Source organism: Schizosaccharomyces osmophilus, chromosome 1, assembly GCF_027921745.1.
Source record: "Schizosaccharomyces osmophilus chromosome 1, complete sequence".
Classification (NCBI taxonomy): Eukaryota; Fungi; Ascomycota; class Schizosaccharomycetes; order Schizosaccharomycetales; family Schizosaccharomycetaceae; genus Schizosaccharomyces; species Schizosaccharomyces osmophilus.
The window spans coordinates 4,469,410-4,495,191 of record NC_079238.1 but is presented as its reverse complement, the minus strand read 5'-3'; the positions used below and the strand labels follow the sequence as shown (position 1 = coordinate 4,495,191).

Below are 25,782 nucleotides of genomic sequence, written 5' to 3'. Positions count from 1 at the left end.
AGCATTCATATGTTTACATACTTGATAAACTCAGAAAGGGTTCGTTGACATGACGCTTTGCGTCAAAAAATAAGCTCCCCAAAAGTTTACTTAAGCGAATCGATCATCTATTCTGATGGATTCAATCAAACAAGAGTTCTGCTGACTAGAAACAATGTTTTTTTTATAATAAATGTATCTGATTTCTCTTTTTTCCCTTGTTGCTAGATATTTGCAAAACAAAAAGTCAATTTGGTTCGAAGATTAAAGACTTTACGATAAAAAGCAAATCCAATTACAAATTACAGCTACAAAAATTTGATATGGCTGTTGATCATCCAAAATATATGCATCTGAGTCTTTTGCCAAAGGGAAGTCCATCATTACAAGTTTTTTAGTTACGAGAGGTTCCAGGTCATTAAAGTTTGTAATTCTCTCTCAATAGTCCTTTTATAATAAGAACTTCGTTTCCTTGTAAATTATCTAATACCCAAATCACATTACTTGCCCCGTTTTTGAGTAATCCGTCGTCTGTAAAGGATTAATGCTTCCATCCTTAATTTCCCTTTGTCCGTCGTATCCCTATATACAATTATTTAAAAAAGTCTCTTTCTTGACCGTAAATGTTTTTACAAAAGGAGAACCGGAATGTTCAAGTTTGTTTTCTTATAAATTGTAGCAAAGAAATATAAGAAATGACTATTGGAATTCATTGAGGTCTCGTCAGATGTATAGAGGAAAGAGAGCTCGTTTCGTGATGCGTTTTTCACAATGTGTCACCGGGCATGGTTGAGTTTTTTTTCGAAGATCTTTCGTACATGAAGAGCAGAATACATGAGTGCACTTTGAAGCAAATATAGAAATCGTTCCATTATTGATAAGTTCCGTCTTGCATACGGCACACACCAAAAACATCTCCGGTTTTACATCGTAAGTGAAGCCAGGAGCCGGTACTGGTTTTGTAATATGGGGTTGGGATTTCGAAGAAGGCTGACCAGTTAATCTTTGTAACGAAGCTCTTCTTCGCTGTCTCGTCCAATATATACCACCGCCTACTGACACTGGAGGCCGACCAACTCGATTTGAAATAGAACGAGTGGAAGGTGTACCTTCAATTGCAAAATCATTTTCAATTCTTCGTCTTCTTCTGGATCTATTTTCTGATATTCTAGTTAAATCCAAGAAAGGTACTTCTGAAACTTCTTCGTTTGCAACTGGATCATGTATTTCCTCTGTTAAGTCAATCACTTCTGGCGAGAACGCATGCTCTCTTCCTGGTACTAATGTTTTACTTGTTAGCAACCTCTGAATCTTCTCGCGATGTAAGTGTCCTTACGTTGCAAGCCTTGTAGGTTCATAAAGTGAAAACCATGGACAAGACTTTTTTAGTAATCTTTTGTATTTAGAATACTCCTTCAATTTCAAAAAAGCCAAAAAGGAACATAAAAAGAAAGTTGCTATTGGGAGAATCTAGAAAAAATTGTCTTCACAATAAGACTAATAAGCTACTTTCCGCAGGCAACTAACAAAACCAAATGACATGGTATTTTCTCGTCAGGTATACCAACGACAGTTTACAGTATAACCATGCAAAATGGTTGGTATTTAGAAGAATTCTAACAGCTCAAAACGTAATTGTTTTGGAAATCCTCAATTGGCTTGGTGGACCTCACCACCATAACTCGAAAAGAAAATTGTAAACGAACGCTAAGTTCACCTAGGGAATTAAATTAAATAGAAAGTCCCATGTCAAGTCGTTCTAGTTCTCCTATTGCTGAAGAGCCTATGGAAACGGTGCCTTTCACATTTGGAAAACAGGCGCAACATCATAATGCGGCTGCACTCGTAGAACGCTTTGCTCGTCCAAAAGATTGGAATAGACTTTTGAATACGAAGGCATTCATTGGGGAAGAAAGTTCTCATGATGCTAAGGCAGCTGATTCTTCAAAATCTGACTCGGACTCTGACTCTGACTCTGAAGGATGGGATAGTGAAGATGAGACTGTAGAGTCTGAATTAAATATACCATCTTCTCACCAAGTAGTTTTTCCAACTCATTCAAAGGTATGTACACTTATATTTGACCAACTTCACCAACCGCTCTAACCTTCTACATTAGATTGTTACTACAACAACATTCGATAACAATGGAACTAGGTTCTACACAGGATCTTCAGATAATACAATCTGCTGTTGGGATTTTGGTGGATTAGACGCATCTAATCCTAATCCATTCCATATCATCGACCCTACTGACACAAATGCTGATAATGTAGGTCGCTACCCTATAAAGAAACTCGATTGTTCCCAAAAAAATCAAATATTGGCATTGTTCAATCATTCCCGACCTGTCCTTTATGATCGAAATGGAACGTATATAGCTCAATTTGCTAAAGGTGACCAGTACATACGAGATATGTACAATACTAAGGGTCACATTTCAGAAATAGAAGATGGTAGTTGGCAGCCAAATAGCAACCAGTTTTTTTTGACCTGTGGTGCCGATAATACTGCTAGAATATGGGATGTAAATCGAACAAAGTCGCAAGTTGAGGTTTTTTCTCATATATCCGACAATGCCAGAACCGGAATGAACAGAGCACCAATTACTAGTTGTGCTTGGAATCCTGTAGACATTAACCGGTTTGTAACTGCTGCGTATGATGGAACCTTGGAAGTATGGCAGAGAGGTTCCCGAACTCGTCACCCATCTTTAAAGATCCCCCGGGCTCACACATCACAAGTCCGTGCTACTTCATTAAATTATTCAGCGGATGGAACTTACCTTCTTGGTAGATTCGAAGACAATGTCGTATCACTTTGGGATATGAGAAATACGAAAACCGTTTTACAACAGCTATCTGACATACCTACTCCGAAAGCCGGCGGAAACGTTATTTTTTCTCCCAACAGAAAACAAATTTTATTAGGAACGGCGGCTACTGAAGATACCAATGGAAGTCTACTTGTCTTGGATGCGCTCACCTTTAAACAAGAGGCTGATTTAGCATTTGATGCGCAAAGCAGTGTTCGTCACTCAATTACCGCTGTTTCTTGGAATGAGAAAATCAATCAAATTGGTATCGGAATGTCTACAGGAGAATCCATTGTTTTATTTTCAGCATCTGGGTCTGTTCGAGGTATTAAAGATTCTGCTTCTAAGCCACCAAAAGTAAAACATGTTGATGATGACTTACAAAGCACGGTGCATGTGAATGCTTTAAGCGGTTCTGTCGGAGGAGTTAATGATTTTGGATTAGTTGAGGAAACAAACGAATCAGTAACGAACTACTATTTCAATGCTCGTCGCCAACGTAACGCCGCCCGGAAAGACCCCAAGCGCTCTAGACAGCCTGAACTTGGACGTGTGGTCGAAGAAAATAAAGGCGATGTTCCTCTTTCGGATATGAAAGACGAGGATCCTCGAGAGGCTTTATTAAAGTATGCTGATGTTGCTGAATCCGAACCGATGTTTACCAAAATGTATACGCAAACACAACCAAAACCCTTTTATAAAAACTCTGGTAATGACTCTGGGGAAGATGCAGAATATTCAAAGAGACAAAAAACGAACTAGAGGTGTATTAGCAAATGGTTTTTTGCTGAGATCCCTTTTGACATGTATAATTTAGAAAGATGAAAATGAATGTTTACGGTTCTTTTGGAAAATTTGGTTAAAAGCTCATGTTTGAAGAAAATAAGGATATAGCATGTGTGCTTTATTAATTAAACGAGTTATATACAAAATTATTTTATGATATTGGTATCCAAAAACAGAAGCAACATTTCAAAATAAAAAATGTACCATCTATATAAAAACTTCAAGTAACGAAGCAATTAAATTAAGGGAGCGTTAATTGAGCTTATGAAGACTCAGAAATTTCATGTTTGACCCAACCTTCAAGGCCTCCACGAACAAAAAGACTTTGTACAGAGTTTCCGAGCTCTCCAATTCGCCAGGACAATTTCTCGCCATCAGAAGTAGAGATTTCAACAAAACTTTTACGAACATCCCAATTAAGATGCCAACCGGTACGGCGAGTAAGTTCCTTAGGATTGTTTGCAAAAGTAGAACGAAGCTTCTGAATAAGATCCGGTAATTCAACAGCCAATAAGGCATTATTGATGGAGTTACGTTTAAAAATGTCACTAAAAGATCCGCCGACGACGAGAGGAATTCCTCGAGATAAAATAGCAGTAGCAGCTTGTTCACGGCTAGAACCGCAACCAAAATTAAACCCGCTTACTAAAATATCATTAGGCTTTGTTTTGTTTCCAAAATTAACATCGTAATTTTCCATGCAAACCTTAGCCATTTCTTCTTTACTTATATCGTCTCTATAAGTATAACGACCAGGGTATATACCATCAGTATTTAAATTGTCAGCATCACAAAATACGATTTCACCGGATACGGATGCGGGAAAGCCATCAATAATGGCAGTCTCAGAATCAGATACACTGGTCTCATTCACCGACTTCTTGCCAGCATTCATTTTCTCTGTGACATCAATAGCAGAAACTTGATCAACAGAGTCTTTGAAACCTTCAGGAGCAACAATTTTTCCGGAAATAGCTGAGGCAGCGACAACAGCGGGAGAAGCTAAGTAAGCCAAGGCTTCACGGCTTCCCATGCGACCCTTAAAATTACGGTTTGTGGCACTGATGCCAACTTCACCCTCCTTTAATAGTCCGGTACCTAAACCGATACAAGGACCGCAACCAGCAGGAAGAGCACGAGCGCCACTATCTATAAGGGTTTGCCAATCACCATTATTTCTGGCTGCCTCTTCCACTTCACTTGATGCAGCACCTACATAAAATTCGACGCCATCGGCAATCTTCTTGCCGCGAACTACTTCAGCAGCATCATGGATATCAGAAAGTCGGCCATTTGTGCAGGAAACCAAATAAGCCTTCTTGATTGGGATATCATCCCTTTCAAGTTTGGCAGCTGAGTTGTAAATTTTTACAGAATTGGGTCCTGAAACAACGGGAGAAAGAGTATTAAGATCCAGAGTGAGGAATTTGGAATAATGAGAGTTCTCATCAGGGATGATAGGGTTGGCTTTCATGTCATCAAGAGCTTTGCGGTTGACTCTTGGATGATTGGGGCCTAAAAATGCAAGACGTTTTTCATACCATTCAAAAACCTTGTCGTCAGTAGGAAACAAACCAGAAAGAGCTCCCCATTCCGTAGTCATGTTGGCAATGGTAAGGCGAGAGTCAATATCCAAACTCTTTAGACCCTCACCATAAAACTCGATGGCATGGTTCAAAACCTCGTCATGATTGAAAGCACCACAAAGAGATACAATAATATCTTTTCCTGACAAACCTTTTGGTAACTGACCAACAAGATTAACACGAGCGATGGGCGGAATCTGCCACCAAGTTTGACCCGTAGCCCAAATAGCAGCTGCATCCGTACGGACAATAGGGGTACCTAAGCAACCAACACCGCCGTAGGTATTAGAATGTGAATCACTAGCGACTGCTAGGCTACCTGGCATTGCATATCCCTGTTCAACCATGATCTGATGCCCGATACCTCGGCCAGCAGGATAGAAATCAATTCCTTGTCCTTTAGCAAAGGACTCAATGTTTCTGTATTTACGCAAGTTGGTTTCGCTTATATTTTGTACGTCGTGATCCAAAGTACAAACTACTTGACGATTGTCGAATACTTTTTCGGCGCCAATGCCCATAAACTTTAATGCGACAGGCCATGAGTTGTCATGAGACATACAGTGTTTCGGCTTAATTGTCACATAATCACCGGAACGAACGAATTTTCCCTCAGGAAGATTCTGCGCAAACCTTTGAACGATCTTTTCGGTGATCGTTTGAGGTAGTTTATTACCCGTGGCAAAGCCACGAAAAGAGTAAGAAAGACCCTTTAGCTGGGTTTTTGTTTGACCAATGCGCATCATTTGCACTGGATCCCTGTATGCTCGCAAATATCAGAATTGTTTGATGGCAATTATTGATTGTAAGTTGGGGAAGGGAGAGACACATTTTTGCCAGTAAAATGTGAGCTATTTTAAGATCTACGCTATCTTTGCAAATAATAGGGATGCTGGTACGTCGCGTTTCACTAATAAACAAACAAACAAGGTCTTTATAGATAAAGTCGAGCAAATATAAAATCTGATAGTATGAATAACAAAAACTCAAATAAGAATAAAATAAAAAAAGTAATAAGCATTAAAGGTGGTAGCTTAAATAATCAACAGAAAAAAAAGGTGATTTTAAATCACGTTCCTTAGACTCTATATTACCGGTAAACCCCAATCCAAACCGACCAAAAATAAAAAAAAAAGAGATTGAACTAATCGATTTCCATATTCTTTTCCATAGCAGCTTTCTTTGCAGCTTCGATGCGCTCATGTCGAGTGGCTCTTTCTTTCATTCGACGAATCGTCATTTTGTGTTTTCGACTTTGGAGATGTGTTTGCCATGCGTCTTTACCGATGGAAACAAAGGATCTCCCAGTTTTATCTAAGCAAACATCACAGGTAAACTTTGTACTAATTGTATCTTTGTCCTGTATTTGTAGAACTTTTTCGGCTTTTTCCGATACTCGGTGTTCTTCTTCTGACATAGCAGGAAGTGTTTGATCATTGAAAAAACAGGAGAAAATATCGCACGAACGGGTTACTTCTTTGTTCCAGTTTTGTAAATTCGTGGTGTTTGCAATTGAAAATAGAATAGACGAAGGCCTCAACTTTTGTTCGGAGACGCAAAGAGGTAAAAGCCGATTTAGAATCCATTTCTTTTGATACTTGGCATACTGCTTTGTGGACACCTTCATTTTTTCTAAACATGCTTGAAATGTTTCCTGAGACGAATTATGAAACCAAGGTTCGAACTCTTTAAACCCTATACATTGCCAAATTCCTCTAGTAGGATCGGGTGTAAACCCACTTTTATCGATAGAAGATTTCATGGTTTGTATTTCATCCAAAAGCCCATGCTGCAGCATTTTATCTACTCGGGCATCCAAGCGAGGCATCAGCACATCATTTTCAGCATTTGCCCAAAATAGAAGCGTTTTATACTTTAATTTCGATTTCCTTAAACTCGACTGTTCTTTGTAGATATCGGAAGGTCGCTTTCCCGTGTGAAAGTAAATTTCCAAGCTTCTGCGGATCTTGCGTACGTCACGAGGATGCCAGCGCTCAGCCATTAATGGATCAACTTTTTGCAAATATGGAAGCATCAAATCTGTATTCTCATAGCTTAATATTCCTTCGTCGGGATGCTTGACTTTGTCTGGTAAAGGAGGATCAATGGACGAAAGGGTAGAGTCATCAAACAATAAGGAATGCAGATAGTAATTCGTACCACCTACTAAAATCGGAATTTTTCCTTTTGCGTGCAATCCATGAATGATTCTCCTCGCGTCCCTCTCAAAGTTGGGAACACTATATTCTTGATCATAATCTAGAAACGACATGAGATGATGAGCGACATTTTTTTGTTCTTCACGAGATATTTTGTTTGTTATTGTATCAAACCCTCGATACACTTGCATAGAATCCGCATTGATAACTTCTGTTTCAAACTTTTTGGCTAGCTCAACAGCCAAATCGGATTTTCCAGCTCCCGTGGTCCCGCAGACAATACAAATTGGTTTCGACATAAAGCAATTCAACCAGAATAAATTTCTATGAAAAAGTAAGACATTCTGTAACTTTTCACTGGTACTTGCTAGATGTCGCTTTCAAGTTTGAAATTGTATTATGATACCAAGCTAAGATTATTTATACGACTCATATAATACAACTACTATGAAAGAAATGTTCGGTTTTTACTGTTACCTTGCAGCTAGCAATCCATTTCAAAAGGAATTTTCGTTTATTGGAATGAAAAAGGCGGTCTGTTTTCTTTTCATATACAAAAGATTGTTTGAATTGCTCTCTTAAAAGTATCGTTGTATGCGCTGCTTAAGGAAAACCAAGGTATGAGTAACACTATATTCGATCGCAGTTAATTTCATTATATGTGTGAAAAGTATAGTCAGTTCAGTTGTGTGGCCGACTTATTAAAAGTGATTCAAGAAAACACTCCCATTAATGCAATAGGCAAAACCTTACATAGTATACAATTTTGGCCAGGAATAGCTCGGTATTCATACTTTTCCACATCCCGAGATCTAACATCATGAGTCAATGTTGCTTCAATACTTCTCGGCATTTTCTTAAACAAATGTTCCAGATTCGTGTCATTTCCCTCTAATCCCAAACATCACAATGAAATGTTTAGTATTATATTGTGTCGTTATAGTTAATAATATTATAAATTTTTGAGTTGGGATGTCTATTATTTTATCGCTAAACAAACTTTCCACAGGATAATTGTAGCTTCCTATTCTGTATAACAATACCTCACTATAGTTTTTAAAATGATATTGAATATCAAACAAGTGAATATTACGGTCCTTGTCGTTATCCATGTAAACACTTTGTCTTTTACCAATTTCATGGAAATGACTGCGAAAGATATAGAACATACGTATCCAGCAGTCAGCAATTTAATTGCAAGGCTTAAGTCGAGAAAGGTTCATAAGCCTTTTCCAGTGGCTGTTGAAACGGCTCTTGTAATGCGACAAGTCATTTCTCAAACACGATGGTCTACCGTAGATCAACTTTTGGAAGCAATTCGAGCAGTAGGATCTTCTCTTGTGAAAGCCCAACCTAGTGGTATGTGCATGGTATTTGTTGGAAGCAGAAAACTAATTCGCGACCATAGAATTTTCTTGTGGAAACATCGTTCGTAGAATTTTGCGAATGATCCGTGAAGAATACCAGGATTTGCTAAATACAGTTGAAGAAGAGCACATCAATAAAGAAAGAGCAAATGGTTCATCTACTTCTTCATCGGTTACTACTCCAAGTAGTGGTTTGTCGAATGACCAGCTAGCAGAACGAAACGAACCAATTTCTTTTCAGATGTACTCCTCAATGCTTAACCTATTAGGAAGACCAGTTCCTGAAGCTTACCCACAAGATAAAAATCTCGGTGATAGCAGAGTCACTGGCGGGATGGATATGCGTGCAGTGCTTATAGCTGGGATTCAGGAGATTATTGATGAACTAGACAAAATTAACACCGACATTGAAATTCAGTCTATGGATCATTTGCATTCCAAGTATGTTGTGATATATATTATTCTGTTTGTCTAACTGTTGCTTTTAGTGAAATCATTTTAACTCAGGGATGCTCCAAAACCGTTGAAGCATTCTTGCGGTTTGCTGCAAAGAAAAGAAAGTTTTCCGTCATCGTGGCAGAAGGGTTTCCCAATATGCAAGATGGAGCTCATGCAATGGCAAAGCGTCTTGCGAATGCTGGAATTGATACAACGGTCATTTCAGATGCTGCGATATTCGCCATTATGTCGCGGGTGAACAAAGTTATTTTAGGCACACATGCAATTCTCGGTAATGGTGGATTGGTGACTTATAGTGGTGCTCATCTCGTCGCTCAAGCTGCTAGACACCATGCTACTCCTGTCGTGGTTTGCTCCGGTATATACAAATTGAGTCCCGTTTATCCTTATGACCTTGAGTCTATTATCCAACTTGCTTCTCCGGGAAATATCATTTCATTCAGAAAAGGCGATTTAATCAGCGATGCTGAAATCTTGAACCCATATTATGATTACATCCCACCAGATCTTGTCGATCTTTTTATCACAAATTTGTAAGTGGATTTATTGATTTATCGTATGAAAAGCGGAAACCATTGCTAACACTTCTAGGGGTGGATATCCTCCTTCGTATCTGTACCGTATTATGAACGATACTTACGACGCAAACGACACTATTCTTTAAAAAACAATTTTTTGGTTTGTTCATTTAGGTCGAGTGTAATATAAAAGGGAATCTATTAAAATTTATTTTGTTCAAAAAACTGACCGCTAGTCAACAAACCTTCTTTCAACTATTAGCAGATTCATGACAAAAAAAGGTGTTATCATCTTATAAAAATAAATATCAAAAAACAAAAGTAATTGATGAAATTGGATTGTACAAACGTTACTTTTTCAAAGTTTCACTCAGACGCTGTTTGAGCAACTTTTCTATTTCAACAGGATCACCACGGCCTCGTAATTGTCGCATTACTTGCCCAATAAAATATTTAAGCAGAGATTGTTTTCCAGTCAAAAATTCCTGAACTTGCTTGGGAGATGCTTCCAAAATTTTCCCGACCTGTACATCTAAAGTGTTGGAATCTTGAATAAAATTTAGCTTAAGCTCTTTAATAAGGTTAGCAATAGATTGATCAGAAGGCGTCACGACCAAATGGTTGATGAGTGCTTTTGCGGTCAGACGAGAAACTTTTCTGGCAGAGCAGAAACAAACAATATCGGCAAACTGACTAGGAGGGACGTAGAAAAGGTCTTCTTCTATTTCGTGTTCATGAAGCTTTCCTACGAGATCAGTAATAATCCATGTTGGTAAAGCACGTAAGGACTCGTCGATGACTTTTTTAGATTGCCCATCTTGACGGCTGATAATATCTCTAACGGTACTATAGTAATCATATCCATAAGGTAAGTTTAACAGAATACGTGCATCTCGTATGGGCATAGAGTAAGGTTCAGATGTGAGCATAACAAAAAGATCATCAGGAAGAGGCCCCGTTGCATCGCTTATTTCGTTCACATATTTCTAGTAATGTATTAGCATGTAGCATGGCATATTTTTTATTTTTTTTAGAGAAATTCATACCTTGGATATCGTAACAGGAGGAATATCTGTTTCTGGCATGTACAGATAGTCCTCTGAAATACTTTTGTCGCGTAATGCGAACGTTTTTCCATTTTTATCATCAAAACCCCTTGTTTCTGTAGTCCAGGTTTCATTCTTTTCTGCGAGGGAAATCTGACGCTGTACTTCATAACGTATTGCATTCACGACATTTCGAACAGATGACAAATTCTTTAACTCTGTTCTGGGAAGCTCTAGTCCAACTTTTGATGCCTTTGAAGACTCGCTGGAAGATGGAATAATTGGTGCAATAGAGACATTTACATCGCATCGCATTCCGCCCGTTTCCATTTTGGCATCAGAAACACGAGCATGGCGCATAATTGATTGAATTTTCCGTAAAAATGAACTGGCAGTAACCTCATCATGTAAGCAAGGGGCCGTAACCACTTCAAGTAATGGTGACCCTGCACGATTGAAATCTAACAATATTTTGGAAACACTATCTGCATGGATAGATTTTGCGGTATCCTATATAAGGAAAGTTGTTAGTTAAATTAAGAGAAGATTGGAAGTCTCATACTTGCTCCAGTTGTACGTGTTGAATTGGTACCAGGGTATCATCAACATCGTCCAAATGCTTCGAAAGCTTTACAAATCCGTCCTTTCCCAATGGAACATCTTGTTGAGTAATCTGATAGCCAGCCGGTAAGTCTGGGTAAAAGTAATGCTTTCTGTCAAATTGGCAAACTGGTGCAACCTTGCAATTCAGTGCCAAGACACCTCGAACAGCAAGATTTAGAGCTTCCCGATTTAGAATCTACATAAGAAGGCGTTAGAAATTTGGTTCGGCAATTCCAGTGGACAGTTCATTTCCTGATGCGTTATGGTGGCTACATTCAACGCAGTGTTCGTACCGGCATAGATCCAGGAAGCGAGACGTCAAAAGGAGCAACAGATGTGTTTGGTGCTTCGAAAACACCTATTTTTGCACCGCTGAAGAGTTTTTTTCTGGTCGCAAGCTGCAAATGGATTTCAAATCCAACCGATGCGAGCCATTTCGGTTTGTACATGTTGTACAGGTTTGAATAGAGCAACGAAATTGGTGTATGCGGAATTACCTACGAAAGGAAAATCAAATATGAAATACGGAATTCCAGAATATGGCTACAGTATGAGAGTACTCACCATGGGGTCGTTACGAGTAAAGCAACGAAAATGTTGTATAGACTAACATGTTGAACTGGGTATCATCACAACTAATAGTATTTGAGAGCTCAAATATAACACGTACTATTGTCTTCAAAAAGCATGAATACGCTTTGTTTTCGAAAGCTCTATTATAAAACTGCTACATGAAAAAAAGAAGGTCAGATATTCAAAACATAAAATTTTATTGATTCAAAAAAAATAAATTTGATAGATAAGGAATTGAAGAAAAACAAGAGAAAACAACAAGTTTTCAAAGACGAGATTACTCGTAAACAAAAAGATTTTTCGTAAGCTTAAGTAAACGTCAACGTAACTTAATATTAAATAGGAAAACAAAAAAGAATATCGTATCTTTCAAGGATTGTTTAAATTTGTCACAGATACTCCTCGGAAGTTTAACCAGAGGCATAAACAGCAGGGCCAGCAACAATGTGTTCGTTAATGGCAGAAAGATTGAAAGGAGTGAGAGGCAAAGCGACATCGGTTAAGACAACAAAGCTTGAACCGTTAATGACTTGCTGGGTAGAGTCGTTGTAGAGGTGAACGCTTGGTTGATAAGTAGCACCACTGTTGTTGCCGGTAAGGTTCAAGGGAGTGTAAGTAATGTTCAATTGGCTGATCCAAGCAGCAAATTGAGGTTGACCCTTAGCGGTAGTATTAGTAATGTAAGAGGTGTTGGGACCAATTGGTTGTCCGGGAGCCTCCCAGCTGAATTCGACGATTTGTCCAGGCAAAGACAATGGGAGAGTACGGTTGGTAGAGACAGCAGCAGGGTACATGTAAGTGCCATTAGGATATTGAGGGTAAGATCCGTTAGTGAAGTTGGTGGCAGTAGGAGGGCTGACAACGTGCAAGCCAGGGAAGTTTTGCCAGACGACCTTGTGGTTTTCAGCAGGGCAGCTAACAATGTAAGGAGACACCAAAGTCCAAGCAAAGGATTGGGGAAGACCAGTTTCAAACCAGACGGGATAAGGGAAGAGGCCTTGCAACTGGCGAAGACTCATTTCTTGACGAGCTTCAGTGGTGATAGATTGAAGCAAAAGGTTAGCAGCAGCCCGGGAGTCGAGGTGCTCAAGGAAGCCATAGACACCAGATTCGGTCCATTGGGTTTGCTTCTGAGCAAAGTCCAAGAAACCACCTACGCTGTCGAAGTCATACTTGTATTGGCAAGCCTTGGGAGCATCAGGGCCAAGCATGTTAGAAATAAGCTCGATGTGGCCAAGCTCTTGTTGGGCCATAAAGCGGATCAAGTGACGGTATTCGGCGTTAATGCCGGCAGCATCAAATTCTTCATCAGAGAATCTGGTAAGACCATAGTTGAAGAGATCATATTCAAAGTACTCGTGGTACAAAGCTAAAGAGAGAGATTGATAGTCAAAGTCACTCAAAGGAGCATAAGTTGGACTAGGCTCCAAAGGAACAATACCACCAGCAGGAGTATATGCTGCAGGCTGCGTACTAGTATTGAAATCGCCTGTAGCATTGTAAGTCAAATTAGCGGCAACTCCACCGACACCGGAGAACTCGGTAGGGATAGCTTGAGCAGAAAGCACACCCTTGGCCAAAGCAGCACCAGCTAAAAGTGATGCAGTGAATGAAAATCCCATTTTATAAAGTTTCTAAAAGGAAATTGATAAGTATAGGAAACTATCAATTGAAAGAAAGTTCGATCAAATCGAATAGAAAACCGATGATTTAAAAAAAAAATAAAAAAATTCGCTTGAAACTTTTATTTACTTGTTTGCTAGTTCAAAAGATCAGCTTATACAAGACTTAACACAACAAGCCAAGTTACATGTCTCGACGATGCAATAGGGTATTTATACTATAATAGCAGGAAGGCAAATGTCACACAATGCACTTGTTTGTGAGAAAGATTCTGTCGGCATTTTGACGTCGGTTTTTCCATCATAAGATTGCGATTCCTACGTATTCCCTTTACTTCTTACTTCTCGTTTCTCGAAATTCTTATCGACAGAAATAGGAATAGTCTGATCGACGTCGGATGACCTAGGCAGCTAGAACAGAAGAATGCTTAGAAATCGGCTTTTTGAAATAACATCTGCATGACGTGAAGGATGGAAATTATGAAGATTACTAGGTGTATCGTAGTGGTGAGTCTTTGAAAATAGTTTCGCAAACGAATACAATTCATTCAGATTAGGTCATTGTATGTCAATACAAGATACACATCTCCTCATTTATGAGATTGTACATTTAGAACCCAATGGATTAGAAATAGATTATACAGAATTTTTCATCATTCCTTCGTACATGCATTGGATCCCTTGAAAACTTGTGTGTGAAATAATTTTTTCATTGCCTTTACTTAATATGATATCAACATACGTAGGTGACGTTGTACTTTTCACCGCGTAACCGTATACGGGAGAAGCTTTGGAGATAATCGGTAGTGCATTTCCCCCCCTATGGATGCGAGATCAGGATGATCGATGGAGGAATGTTAATTCAAAGGGGAAAGGATCTACATGTATACAAACAAACAAAAAGAAGGAATAAAAGCATGCCATTGATCTAGATATACGTAGAAAGAATCCAGCAAGAAAGGTACATGGAATTGAAAAAGAAAATAAAATGAATTTAGTCATTTTGGGTAAATAAAGAGATTGAACGAGCGGAAAAATGCAAATGAAACCACTTGGGTTTCAAACTCGTATTTCAGGTTGGATTTGTAATTCAGCTTTTTAGAACTATAGGAATGTCGGTTCGTAAACATGAGCCAATCCATTTTTGGTCTCGATCGCTATATTTCTGCTCTAAATTAGTCAGAAAGTCCAAAATTAGATTGCCCAACAAAACAGTTTCGTACGAACCAAAGGATTGACAACCTTGATGGTTTTCCAAATGTACTCACAAAGTACGAGACGAGACATTGTGATATCACAATAAGCAAACCATGAAAATTTCGTAAATCATACTATGGAGCAAGAAGAAAGTAAAGAAAGAAAGAAATAAAAATACAATTCAATTTAATTCAATAGAATACAATTTAATTCAATGAAACAAAAATAGAAAGAAAAAAAAAAGACGCCATTCTTTGCGGTTTATGATGCCAAAAATGCATTCGTTCTTCTTTTCATCATACATGTTCCATGCGCGTAATTCTTAGGTGTAGCAAGTGAAATATCTGGAAAATCACTTCTCCAAAGATGAATAATTGATAATAAATCAATGAATCCAATTTTTTCAGTTTTCTTCATTATAACCTTGAAAAGAATCGGCTGCAGCGTCAAGTAGAGCAAAGTAAACAGACCAGTCGTCTTTTCATGAACTTTTGAACCCGCTTCTTTTTTTGTAATACCGCGTTCCTAATTGCATATCTCTTTATTCTATTCTTTTTTTTTTATTCTTTTCATTCATTTTTAATTCTGTTGAGTAGAACACAATCATAAAACACAAAACTGTCTTGATTACTCCATTTTCTTCCCAAAAGAGATAATCAACATATATAGGTTTTCTCTTTTTAAAAAAAAAAAAAAAAAAAAAAAAAAAAAAGTTTTTTGCTTACACATTCCCTAGAATCAACCTATTCACCTTTTTTCTTCATTTATTTATGTTGATTTATTCTCTCCATCTTTTGTTTACATTTTTACTCTCGAAATTCGGTTCTTGAAACTTCGCTTGAGTCTATTTCTCCATTCTCTTCTTCTTGCCTTCCCCCACTAAAAATTTTTCTTCACCACCACGGGGTTCGAATCCTTCACTGCAAATTTTTGAGTTACCAAGGATACTGTCGTTTTACGCTGTGTCTCCCACTGGTAAACAATGCGAAAAAGTTCTCTGAACAATTTCGCAACCTCTCAAAATCTGTTTCAATTTCCTTCTGTGGATTTTGAGCACATAACGGAAAGTGCCATAGAAAACAGCACTTCTTCCATTCATTCAGCTCCTACGGAGCCTATATCCATCGGTCAAGAGCAAAAAAACGGTCTTTCCTTTGAATCCAAACCGATTTCTTTACCTTCCAAACCTAGCGTTTGCAAAAACTTACTTACCAATGGAACCCTGCAATTTTCACAGGAACCGTCAGAGGAATCCTTCGCTTTAGGTCTCGCCTACATAAGTGAGCTTTATACTTCTACAAAGCATTTGGGTGCTTCGAAAATCTTGCCACCTCCAGGTTGGTCATGCCCTTTCACCATAGACCCAACAACGCTGAAATTTATATGCAAGGACAATAGCCCTTCCACTCGTTCTGTACTGACTACCATCCTTTCCAAGGACAAGGACAAGGACAAGGAATTGCCCCCCACAGCTTCATTATCTGACGAAAAGCGGATTGCCGATCGATCTGACTCGGTTGTTCTTTCATATATTTTCGTTTTAGGGAAACAAATTGACCTTTTGCAATTAAAGCAATGGCTTCAAATTTCAAAAAAGCTCGATATGCCCAAGTATGAGTTTTGGTCCCAAGCCGCCCAGTTTTATAAGCTAGATGTTAATAGCTTGGAAACGGCTTATTCTACCTACGAGTCTTCTGATTCCCAAAATGTCACTAATGGTACAGGATTTTCTAGTTCACCAATTACTCGTCCCGTAAAACGTGCACGTCGACAATTACAAGGTCCAAAATGCAAGGTCTGTGACCAAGAAGGCTCTTCCTTTGTCAGTTGCTATATTTGCCAATCGAGTTATCATTACTCCTGCTTAGAAGCTCCCTTTGCCCCCTTTGCCGATATCCACTACTTCACTTGTAACCGTTGTATTCCCGATAATCTGAAGCTTTCCTGGAAAGATGTTGATTATCACTGCATTTCTTCATTCCTTGACTCCAACTACCAATTGGAATCCTCTCTTTCTTCTTCCATTTCTTCTTTTCGTGACGAATTTTCACCGTTGTGTATTCATAATTTAAACAATTGCATCCCCTCATCAAAATCGAAAGCTCCTGAACGAAAAACTCGTTCTTCTAAAACTAATGACGACTCATCCTCGTCCTTCCCTTTTGGTTTACTAAATCCCGAATCTCATTATACTTATCTTTCTCGTTTATCTCCTCTAGAACAGTACTTTTGGTCTTCTTCTTTTTACTTAAATTCTTCTAGATTTGAGACATCTGAACAGCCGTTAATTGGTTTTTGCAAAAACAAAACTGCTTTCCCAACTAACCGACAAAGCCCTTACTACAATGATCCTTGGAACCTTCCTTTCCTGCAGTTCGCAAAATTGTCTCCATTGAAGTTCACTCCTCCCGAAATTTTAACTCCCACATTACAATTCGGACAAATGATGAGCTGTTCTGGATGGAAAAAAAATACAATGTCTCTATTTGGTTTACATTACCACCATTCTGGATCCCCAAAGACCTGGTATGTTATACCTGCTGAGGAGACCGCAAAGTACGAGAAGCTGTTATTCGAGCTCCTGCCTCTATCGTTAAAGGATCAGCCAGAAACAATCAAAAACTCTTCATTTCTTCTTCCTCTTCAAGTTATACTGGCGAATGGAATTAACGTGAATACATTTTTGCAATATCCTAATGAATTTGTAATTACGTTTCCTGATACTATTTATACATCCTTGGACCATGGATTTAATATACATGAATTTATCCCCTTTGCTGCTAAAGAATGGATTACTGATAAATATGCTCAGCAATCATTCCAAGCTTATAAAGAACTGTGCATACCTACACCATTTTCGTATGACCACATTTTGTTAGCAAATGCTACTGTGGATAAAACAGTCCATTCGGCTTATTGGCTTATGACATGCTTTAAGGAACGGATAGACACCGAGCTAAAGTTGAGGAACAATTTTCGAAAAAAATATGCTTCCCTTCCTTGGGTTCCCATCCCGTTAGAGTCATCTGTTATGGCTTGTAGTCATTGTAAAACATTTGCTTATTTGGCTGCTGTCGGGATTAATAAATCGGCTCAAACTTTCTGTTTACTACACGCTGGCCAAAATTTGAATATGAAAAATAATGATTTAGCAATTAGCGTCCGATACAACGATGAAGCTTTACTTGAAGCTTATGATGCTGTCGTCGGTCGTGCCAAAAAAGCTGAAGCATGGTTAGAAAAATATCGTGAGGCTTTTTCCAATTCTCGTCCTAGCTTAAAGGTTCTTAAAGCTTTATACAATGAAGCGGATACTTTATCTTGTCCTATACAAGAAGTTGAAGAACTTCGGTCGTTTGTTCATATGGGTCAAAACTGGTTGGAAAAAGCTTCTGTTATCCTCAAAAGAAAGGCTCCTGTGAAAAAAGACAAAAGAAAAATGAAAAGGAATGTTAATGAAAGCCCTTTAGATGAAGGAATTTCATCTCCAACCTTTAAATATAATGAATCAGAAATATTGGTTGAGCTAGTTGAAGAAGGAGGTAAATTTCCTTTTGAAATTCAGGAACTGGAACTTCTAAATGAAAAACTAAACCTACTAAAGTCTTACCAAAGTAAAGCAAAGTCGTTAATGAATCAGCAACTCACTTACGACATATGCTTAAATATGGTTAATGAAGGAAAAGAGCTTCAAATGGAAACACCCGAATTAGAGTCTTTTGAAAAGCAATTATCTTTTACAACTTGGACAAAAAATTATAAAGAAGTTGTTAATAGAGAAGATTTCACTTTACAAGAACTGGTTGATTTAATCAATCGAGGAAACGAAATTGGGATACCTTCCGACAGTGAAGAAATGGCTCAAGCATCATTTATAAAAGATAAATCTGAACGATGGAATAAACAGGTTGAAACATTTTTAATTCAAGAAGCCACGCCAACTCAAAAGTTGGTGGAATTAAAAAACGAAGCGAAGCAATTGTGTGTGGATAAGATCCTGAGTGATCGTCTTAACGAGGTTTTGTTCAAATCCGTTTCATCTCATGACCGGCTGGTTTCTTTGATAGCAGGCTCTGAGAATGCTGAATTCGAAAAACGACCTACTGTTGATGAGGCACGGAACGTTTTGAGCGAAGCCGAAGCTCTTACAAGTAAACCCGATGAATTTCTTATAGTTCAAAAGCTTGTTACGAAAACGCTTGAATGGGTTCGTAAGGGTAAACGGTTGTTTGGTAAAGCAAATGCTCCTCTAGAAATTTTCAATCAACATCTCGAACTTGTGGACCAGAAAGACTCAAGCGCAATGATTGATGAAGGTTCAGATGCTCATTTATACGTTGGTAATGAGTATTACATCGTGGCCGGAAATAATCCTCTGGATTTCCATTACTGTTTTTGTAGGTTACCTGAGTCCGGTATGATGATCGAATGCGAAGTGTGCCATGAATGGTATCATGCCAAATGCATGAAAATGTCAAAGAAAAAGCTTCGAGCTAATGAAAAGTTCGTCTGTCCTGTATGCGATTATCGTGTTGAAATACCTCGTCATTCCCATCGACCTCCATTGATAGAACTTCAGCAAATGGTTTCTGATATTCCTAGTCTTCCCTTTCGGCCCGCGGAAGTGGATTTGCTCAAACGGGTCGTTAACGAAGCCGTAACCTTTCGTGATCGCATACAAAACACAATCCAGGATCCCTCAAGGCTTTCTTTTGAAGATATCCCCATAATTCGGTTTTTCCTGAGGAAGTTAGAGGGCGTGGAAATATTGTATACAGAGGAAATAAATGTTTTCCGACAAAAATTGCATGAATTATTACCAATTGCACCTCTTCCTCCCCCATTTATTGGTGAGAGTCGTTCTAACAGAAAACCACGACCCACAAAGCGTCAGCGTGAAATTATGGACCAAGTTGAAAGTGGAAAACTAACTTCTGCGGAGGGTGCTGCTGCGATTGCAGCTACTCAAATACGCAATCAGACCAACTCCGTAACTAGGCTTCAAAATGTTCACACCTTGAGCACTACCTTATCGCCTTGGGCTATGAAAAGTTTAGCTGAAGCTGTCTTGAGTCCAGCACCTTTGCCAACAGCTGACACACTCGTTAATGAACCAAAGTTAACACATCCTCCAGATGCTATATCTCCTGATATCACAAAAATTACTGATTTTAATTTGATTGATAATACCGAAGCTCCGGTCACATCAACTTCTATAACTGATGATCAGGATTCTACTGCTGTTTGTTTGTGTAAGCAACCTTTTGCTATTTCAGATGGAATGGTACAATGTCACACTTGTTCCGAATGGTATCATTATGATTGTGTTGGTCTCTCTTCGGAAATAGTAAGTACTCTGTCAACTTATACATGCCCTGAATGCTGCAGCAAGCAGGGTAAATTATATCCATTCATTACTCGTCCTCGTTCTATACCCTCTTTATGGGCTTCCCAGACGTACCCCCCTAGTGTTCTTCAAGGAACAACTGAGAATTTTGCAACTTTGAACAAAGCATTTACTACTTCTGCAAATCTTTTCGATATGTTGACCCCTATGGATACAACGTCGTATAGCTCAAAGGTTGACTATTTTGTCGAGGATAAAAAGCCGGATCTCTTTACAGAAACTTACCTCAGCATGTAGTGTGTGACCTTATGTTTATGTTGATTCAACTTTGCTATGATTATGACGGTATATGATGGAAATTCCTTTTTATTTACTTTAGCTAGAACAGACTAAAGCCTAACGAACTTAATACTAATGTGTACATTATTTGCTTATAAAAAAAGAGATAAAAAATAGGATGCATATAAAGAGCTTTAAACGATCACGTATGTAATAAAAGAAAGAATGGTGAACGTAAACCAAAATGTCTAAAAAACCGTAAAGAGGCATCAAGCTACTTCAAGCGCCTTCCAAAGACCGTCATTATCCATATAATCATGGTGTATAACGGATACGAGCCATCTGTCGTTCGTACAATGGTCTAGCAAATTTCTCGTTGCTGTATTTTTAGGATATAAATAAGCCCATTCAGCCCATACATCAAAAGCTTCATTCATCCAAGCCTTGAAAGAAACTTCAGCGATAATAGTAGATTGAATAATTTCTCTTCCTGGATAGACACCCCAGGTGACGGCGCTGGCCCCATCATTTGGTGCATTGGTAAGAAAGTCGCCCTTCTTATTTCCAGCATAATAAGTAATTTGTTCATTATCATGCCACTTCTTGACAAAGCTTTCGAAATCCTTTGAACTTATAAAAAATTCAATAAATGCCTTTTGATAAACTTTTCCGCCTTTTGGACCCCAACCAAAAACAGGGTCCGTAGAAGGAGCACCGTTAACAGTAGGCTGACTACCTACTGTCCACCAAGTACGGCCGTTGACGTTGAGAAGATGTTGCGAGATCAATTTTGTTTCGTCATCAACGGTTTCATCAATCCATGGAATAGCATGGATGTCGTTCTTGATGTGCCTCTGGAATAAAGAGGTAATGTCGGATTCGTCCACGGGATATCCCCAAAGACGAAGGGCTTCTTGTTGTGGAAAATGCAAGGTAGGACCATAACCATCAATCTCACCATAAGCTGGAGACCTAGGATCACCGAAACGACCGTTGGGGAAGTCATCCCAATTTGCTTGTCTTCCCAAAACACCACTTCCTTCAGAAACGGAGAAGGGGGCATCGGCTGTAAGACTGTCCCTGTGGGTAGCGAGCGCAGCTTCGTTGGGTTGATTACGAAGAGATGCAGAAATTCCTTTTAGCGAATCATCAGGAGGAATAACGACATGATTATGAAGCTCTGGAGTTTCTTCCAGACTAAGACGCCTACGGGTGCTTTTTAAGGTTTTGTCGTCTTTAAGCTGAGATTCGTATTGTTCCCAACGATGAGTCAACAACGAGCTATTCTTGAGGATTCGGGCTACTGATTTCTCCAAATTGAGAGTGCAAAAATGAAAGCCAAGGACACGGTGGTCTGTATTTTGTAGAATTATGTTTATCATTTCCACGGCGTGCTCAACACCTATGGATTTGACGGCTTCGTCGTCAGATTTGACAGCTTCTAAACGTTTCATCAATGATTCAGGGATACTGCAGCCACAGAGACGAGTCATTCTCTTAAGAATGGAAAAAGATTGGATTGGCATAACGGCAGGAATGATTGTAATATCACGAAATACGCCCGACTCATGATTTCTCAGTGTCTTTTCAAATTCAATAAATACATTAGGTTCATAAAAAATTTGGGTCATAATAAAGTCTGCACCCGCCTTCACCTTTTCAACAAGGAAAGGAATATCATGAACGGGATCGCGAGTTAATTCCGGAACATTCGAATCTGCATGTCCTTCAGGATATGCTGCGACGCCAATGCAAAAATAATCACCATATTTTTGACGAATATAGCGTACTAAATCAACTGCATGTTCAAAATCACTCAACTTTCCCTCCCAATGATCGCCATTCAAAGGTGGGTCTCCGCGCAAAGCCAAGATGTTGCGGATTCCTGCATTCTTGGCTGTTTCTAGTGCCTCATCAATTACTTTTCGGTCCACATTTGTGCAAGTTAAATGCAAACAAGCCGGTACTTTGTGCTGGTTTTCAAGCAATTTCGACAACAACACAGAAACGTTCGCTGTACTACCGGCCGTTCCCCATGTAACACTAGAAAATAGAGGAAGCATGTTATTCGACATTCTTGTAATACGACTCATCAAGTTTTCCAATCCCACTGTCGTCTTTGGAGGAAAATACTCAAACGAGTAATATGTACTTCCTTTTGGAAGCACATGAATCAAGTCCACTATTTTCATATTTTTTAAGTTATTATGTTCTTTCTTCTTCAATAATGTTAAGCAGAATTCTTCAATTCACCTTTCTAGAAGCTTGCACTTAGGGTAATTGGAAGGAACGAAGTGTCATGTCTTCGAAATCATTTAACGAGTTGGAGCACATCTATCGAAATCAATCAATCTGTAAAAAGATCTTTTTATTTATCTTTGGTTTTCATCAGGTAATGCTTGCATTCCTTGCTTAGCTTGGTCTAATTTGACTTAACTGAGACTATGGCTAACAGCCAAGTTAACGAGTAAGTAGTTGGATCAAATGCAGGAAACAAAAGGCAAAGTGAAACTTGTCGTAGAATTAGAGTTTTTTAAAGTCATGCTTTTCCAGTGAATCGATGAAATTCAAATTGCTTTCGCGTATGTTTTGATATTTCCATGCATCCTTGCATAGGGCGCAGAGCGAGCCTCGGTAGAAACGTAAACAAAACTTTCATTTCACTCCAATATAGTCGCTAAGCACAGTCAAAATAGAATGGAAATAAAATTTTGATAAAAAAGAGAATAAAAAAGTGTCACGAACCGGGATCGAACCAGTGACCAACAGATCTTCAGTCTGTCATGCTCCCAACTACACCACCGCGACTTGCTTGATAATCTAGTGTACTTAAAAAATTATATGTAGTATGTCTTGATAGAAATCCACATAGTAATCAACTGTTGATATCGCCTTGCGTTGACTTGTCCTTCTATTATTTTATTTAGCTTTATTATATTTCCTTTCAATGGATGACTAATTCCTTTTTGCCAACTTTTAAACCTTTACATTGTCAAAATCTTGATATATCGTGCAATTGTGAATAATTGACATTGGAAACCTACGTTTAACCTATCGGTAAAGATCGATTTCTAGTACAGGGAATGTTCCATCGATGTATTGATAATTCCTACACAAGCAACGGACTTTCAATCGAGGAACTCTTTTCCAACGCATATTTTTATCTATTTGCATATATATAATACAACAATTGTCTGTTTCTCATTTATTGCTGCTTCTGAACGAGAGATGCGTTTCGTAGAGAGGCTTGCTCAATGGTGAAGGAAGAATCATCCTCCAAAGTTTTTGCAGGGAAAGGCACACACAAAATAAATGATCCTGGTGAGGTAGCACGCACAGCTTCGTACAGATCGTGCACAGTATGAGATAAATTCAAGGTGATTATGGTTCTTGAACCATTCGTCAAACGGATTTGGATTCTCGTAGAGGGCTGACTTTCGTCAACCTCAATTTTTTTGGCAGGCTCACTATTTTGAGAGGAAGCGCGATCATGAAAAGCTCCAGGGACTTGTGTGTGTTGAGGTGCATATGTACTTCCAAGGCGCTGTCCTTTCCCAGAAAAGGGTTTCACCGGTTCTCGGTAATCCTCGTCAAGACGATGCTGCACCACTACATCAATGGGCTGATTCATCGTAACGCCAAGTAAGTGAAGTGGAGCACGGCCGTTGTTGATTAACCGAAGAGTTTCTTGATTTGCTGGATCATCATATGAGTAAAGCGGTCCGTCATCTACGCTAAAACCATTTCTCCAGAAATATAAAGTACGACGAACTGAAGTTTCAGGATCACTCGCTGGTTGGTTTCTTGGCTGCGATGAGATCGGTTGAGGAGCAGCAGCTCCTTCCGATTGTATGGTCGGGTCCACAGGTTCATTTTCCGTTCCTAACCGCTGACCAGATCCACTGAAGGCGGGTTCAGGAGCTGGCGGTGATGCTTCGTGTTCCATGCCAGAAGATGCTGTATGCTGGTGAGCCTTCTCAATGATATCTCGAACAAGCTGTCTTTTGGGATCGGGTCCCTGCACCGACAGTCCACTTTTCTCTCCACCAGTAAACAAATTTGATTTCTCCTCTGGATCATCTTCGTCTTCCTGAAGATCTTTTAATGTTGCAATCTTCTTTCGAGAAACATTTTTACCTTTAGATTGTGTGGCAGGATTTGAAGGAGGGTTAGGCCTCTCAAAAGCGCTCGGGAAAGAAGAATTCAGCCTTGAGGCATTTGGTTCAGGAGTAATTCCCCGGTCCATACCTCCAGATCCTTCCTCTTGGTCAGGAGGCAAGACCTCCCTTAGCAACGTAGCGGCCAATTCATAGTTCCAATTCGTAGATTCCAAGAAAAATTGAGCCTGCGTGCTTTCAACATAAAATTCATTACAGAATTGAGTCAAAAGGTCTTCATGATTCATGATTATACGTTGTTCCTGTTAAACACTCAATAAAGTACTTCTATAAACAATCACAATTATTTCTTTTTACAGCCAAGCTCTTTTATAAATAATATTAGAGTAGTACAAAAATAAATACACTGGTGAGCTACTCTTTCTCAAATAACTGAACTGTTTGTGGTTGGTATTAGTCAAGTTCTCCTGTCAGTGCCGTAGCTATGAATGGCAGAACTCAACAAAAACTGAATTGCCTTTAAGCATAATAACAAATCCCAAGTGCTTTTGTTTATTATTTATAACCAACTTCTTGGTAAACTTAAATCATTAATTCTATAGTACACCTCCTGTGCTTCAGTGTACACTCCCCGACTACCCTTTGGCTACACCAAATATTACTCTTTATTGGGACTACCCGTACAAGGATACTCAAAGTAAATAATTATATAATGGTTCTTTATGAACTATTTTGTATTACCAGACCTGCTGTAAATGCTACTCGCACGTCTGCTCCTGTAAGTGAAATTGCGGATTTACGTGAAATTTTGTTAGTAGCAAGTTTGTGGTCTTCCCTATTACGTTTACCAGTATACTTTCTTCTAAGATATTAACAATTTCACAGGTATCAGCAATTAGTGTTGCTCGAAATTGTGGAAAAACAATCTTGGATAGCAAAGGCGTAGTCGTTGATATCGAGTCCATGGGGCTTAAGGAGCTTGCCAAGCCCATAAAAAAATTAAATAGCAAGCACAACTTTGGATACTGGTGGACAATGTCGTTCTATTCGAGCCCCACTGTTCAACAAGAACTCCAGCGCATTCTTCGTTTGGAGCCAACGGTCCTTCGCTATAGCCTACTCAAGAAGTCCGATAAGTATGTTAATGCTACTTTCTTTGAAGCATATAAATGATGCTTTGTTTCACTAACACAACAGATTAAACCATCTTGGTTAACATTCCATCAAGTATAGTTTTGCTTGACGCAGAGCATTGATAGGTATTCAATCTCCTCAAATGTTTAATATTTTAGATAATACCTTGAAGGAATAAATAGTCATTCATGTCG

The 25,782-nt window shown here is 38.9% G+C and overlaps 11 protein-coding genes and 1 non-coding gene across 12 annotated transcripts; 4 read left to right on the top strand and 8 right to left on the bottom strand.

The window, feature by feature from the left end:
- Nucleotides 1–702: 702 nt before the first annotated feature.
- Nucleotides 703–1,337, bottom strand: rfp2 (SUMO-targeted ubiquitin-protein ligase subunit Rfp2; the record flags this gene model as incomplete). The annotated part of the gene is made up of 2 exons (XM_056180834.1): nt 703–1,259; nt 1,316–1,337. 2 exons carry the CDS (start codon nt 1,335–1,337, stop codon nt 703–705), a joined length of 579 nt encoding a protein of 192 aa, XP_056036383.1.
- A 388-nt stretch (nt 1,338–1,725) lies between these two features.
- On the top strand, nt 1,726–3,556 carry wdr70 (DDB1-CUL4-associated factor (DCAF), Wdr70; the record flags this gene model as incomplete). Its single annotated transcript, XM_056180833.1, has 2 exons — nt 1,726–2,043; nt 2,099–3,556. 2 exons carry the CDS (start codon nt 1,726–1,728, stop codon nt 3,554–3,556), a joined length of 1,776 nt encoding a protein of 591 aa, XP_056036384.1.
- Nucleotides 3,557–3,842: 286 nt separating this feature from the next.
- Nucleotides 3,843–5,912, bottom strand: lys2 (homoaconitate hydratase Lys2; the record flags this gene model as incomplete). The annotated part of the gene is made up of 1 exon (XM_056180832.1): nt 3,843–5,912. One exon carries the CDS (start codon nt 5,910–5,912, stop codon nt 3,843–3,845), a length of 2,070 nt encoding a protein of 689 aa, XP_056035105.1.
- A 398-nt stretch (nt 5,913–6,310) lies between these two features.
- Nucleotides 6,311–7,624, bottom strand: tit1 (tRNA isopentenyltransferase Tit1; the record flags this gene model as incomplete). The annotated part of the gene is made up of 1 exon (XM_056180831.1): nt 6,311–7,624. One exon carries the CDS (start codon nt 7,622–7,624, stop codon nt 6,311–6,313), a length of 1,314 nt encoding a protein of 437 aa, XP_056035104.1.
- Nucleotides 7,625–8,470: 846 nt separating this feature from the next.
- On the top strand, nt 8,471–9,815 carry tif222 (translation initiation factor eIF2B beta subunit; the record flags this gene model as incomplete). The annotated part of the gene is made up of 4 exons (XM_056180830.1): nt 8,471–8,684; nt 8,734–9,133; nt 9,181–9,684; nt 9,743–9,815. 4 exons carry the CDS (start codon nt 8,471–8,473, stop codon nt 9,813–9,815), a joined length of 1,191 nt encoding a protein of 396 aa, XP_056035111.1.
- A 204-nt stretch (nt 9,816–10,019) lies between these two features.
- Nucleotides 10,020–11,767, bottom strand: gta2 (mitochondrial glutamyl-tRNA amidotransferase beta subunit Gta2; the record flags this gene model as incomplete). Its single annotated transcript, XM_056180829.1, has 4 exons — nt 10,020–10,655; nt 10,716–11,225; nt 11,278–11,514; nt 11,612–11,767. The coding sequence occupies 4 exons, from the start codon at nt 11,765–11,767 to the stop codon at nt 10,020–10,022; spliced, it is 1,539 nt and encodes a 512-aa protein (XP_056035110.1).
- A 534-nt stretch (nt 11,768–12,301) lies between these two features.
- On the bottom strand, nt 12,302–13,513 carry rds1 (ferritin related conserved fungal protein; the record flags this gene model as incomplete). Its single annotated transcript, XM_056180828.1, has 1 exon — nt 12,302–13,513. The coding sequence occupies one exon, from the start codon at nt 13,511–13,513 to the stop codon at nt 12,302–12,304; it is 1,212 nt and encodes a 403-aa protein (XP_056035113.1).
- Nucleotides 13,514–15,692: 2,179 nt separating this feature from the next.
- On the top strand, nt 15,693–20,354 carry msc1 (Swr1 complex histone demethylase subunit Msc1; the record flags this gene model as incomplete). Its single annotated transcript, XM_056180827.1, has 1 exon — nt 15,693–20,354. One exon carries the CDS (start codon nt 15,693–15,695, stop codon nt 20,352–20,354), a length of 4,662 nt encoding a protein of 1,553 aa, XP_056035112.1.
- Nucleotides 20,355–20,605: 251 nt separating this feature from the next.
- met11 (methylenetetrahydrofolate reductase Met11) lies at nt 20,606–22,528 on the bottom strand (the record flags this gene model as incomplete). Its single annotated transcript, XM_056180826.1, has 1 exon — nt 20,606–22,528. One exon carries the CDS (start codon nt 22,526–22,528, stop codon nt 20,606–20,608), a length of 1,923 nt encoding a protein of 640 aa, XP_056035107.1.
- Nucleotides 22,529–23,071: 543 nt separating this feature from the next.
- SOMG_20090 lies at nt 23,072–23,144 on the bottom strand. Its single transcript has one exon. It is a non-coding gene; the product is annotated as a tRNA-Phe (tRNA).
- A 397-nt stretch (nt 23,145–23,541) lies between these two features.
- ubx3 (UBX domain protein Ubx3, Cdc48 cofactor) lies at nt 23,542–24,741 on the bottom strand (the record flags this gene model as incomplete). Its single annotated transcript, XM_056180825.1, has 1 exon — nt 23,542–24,741. The coding sequence occupies one exon, from the start codon at nt 24,739–24,741 to the stop codon at nt 23,542–23,544; it is 1,200 nt and encodes a 399-aa protein (XP_056035106.1).
- A 425-nt stretch (nt 24,742–25,166) lies between these two features.
- On the top strand, nt 25,167–25,670 carry mrp17 (mitochondrial ribosomal protein subunit S6; the record flags this gene model as incomplete). The annotated part of the gene is made up of 3 exons (XM_056180824.1): nt 25,167–25,232; nt 25,340–25,590; nt 25,652–25,670. The coding sequence occupies 3 exons, from the start codon at nt 25,167–25,169 to the stop codon at nt 25,668–25,670; spliced, it is 336 nt and encodes a 111-aa protein (XP_056035109.1).
- Between the last annotated feature and the right edge of the window lie 112 nt (nt 25,671–25,782).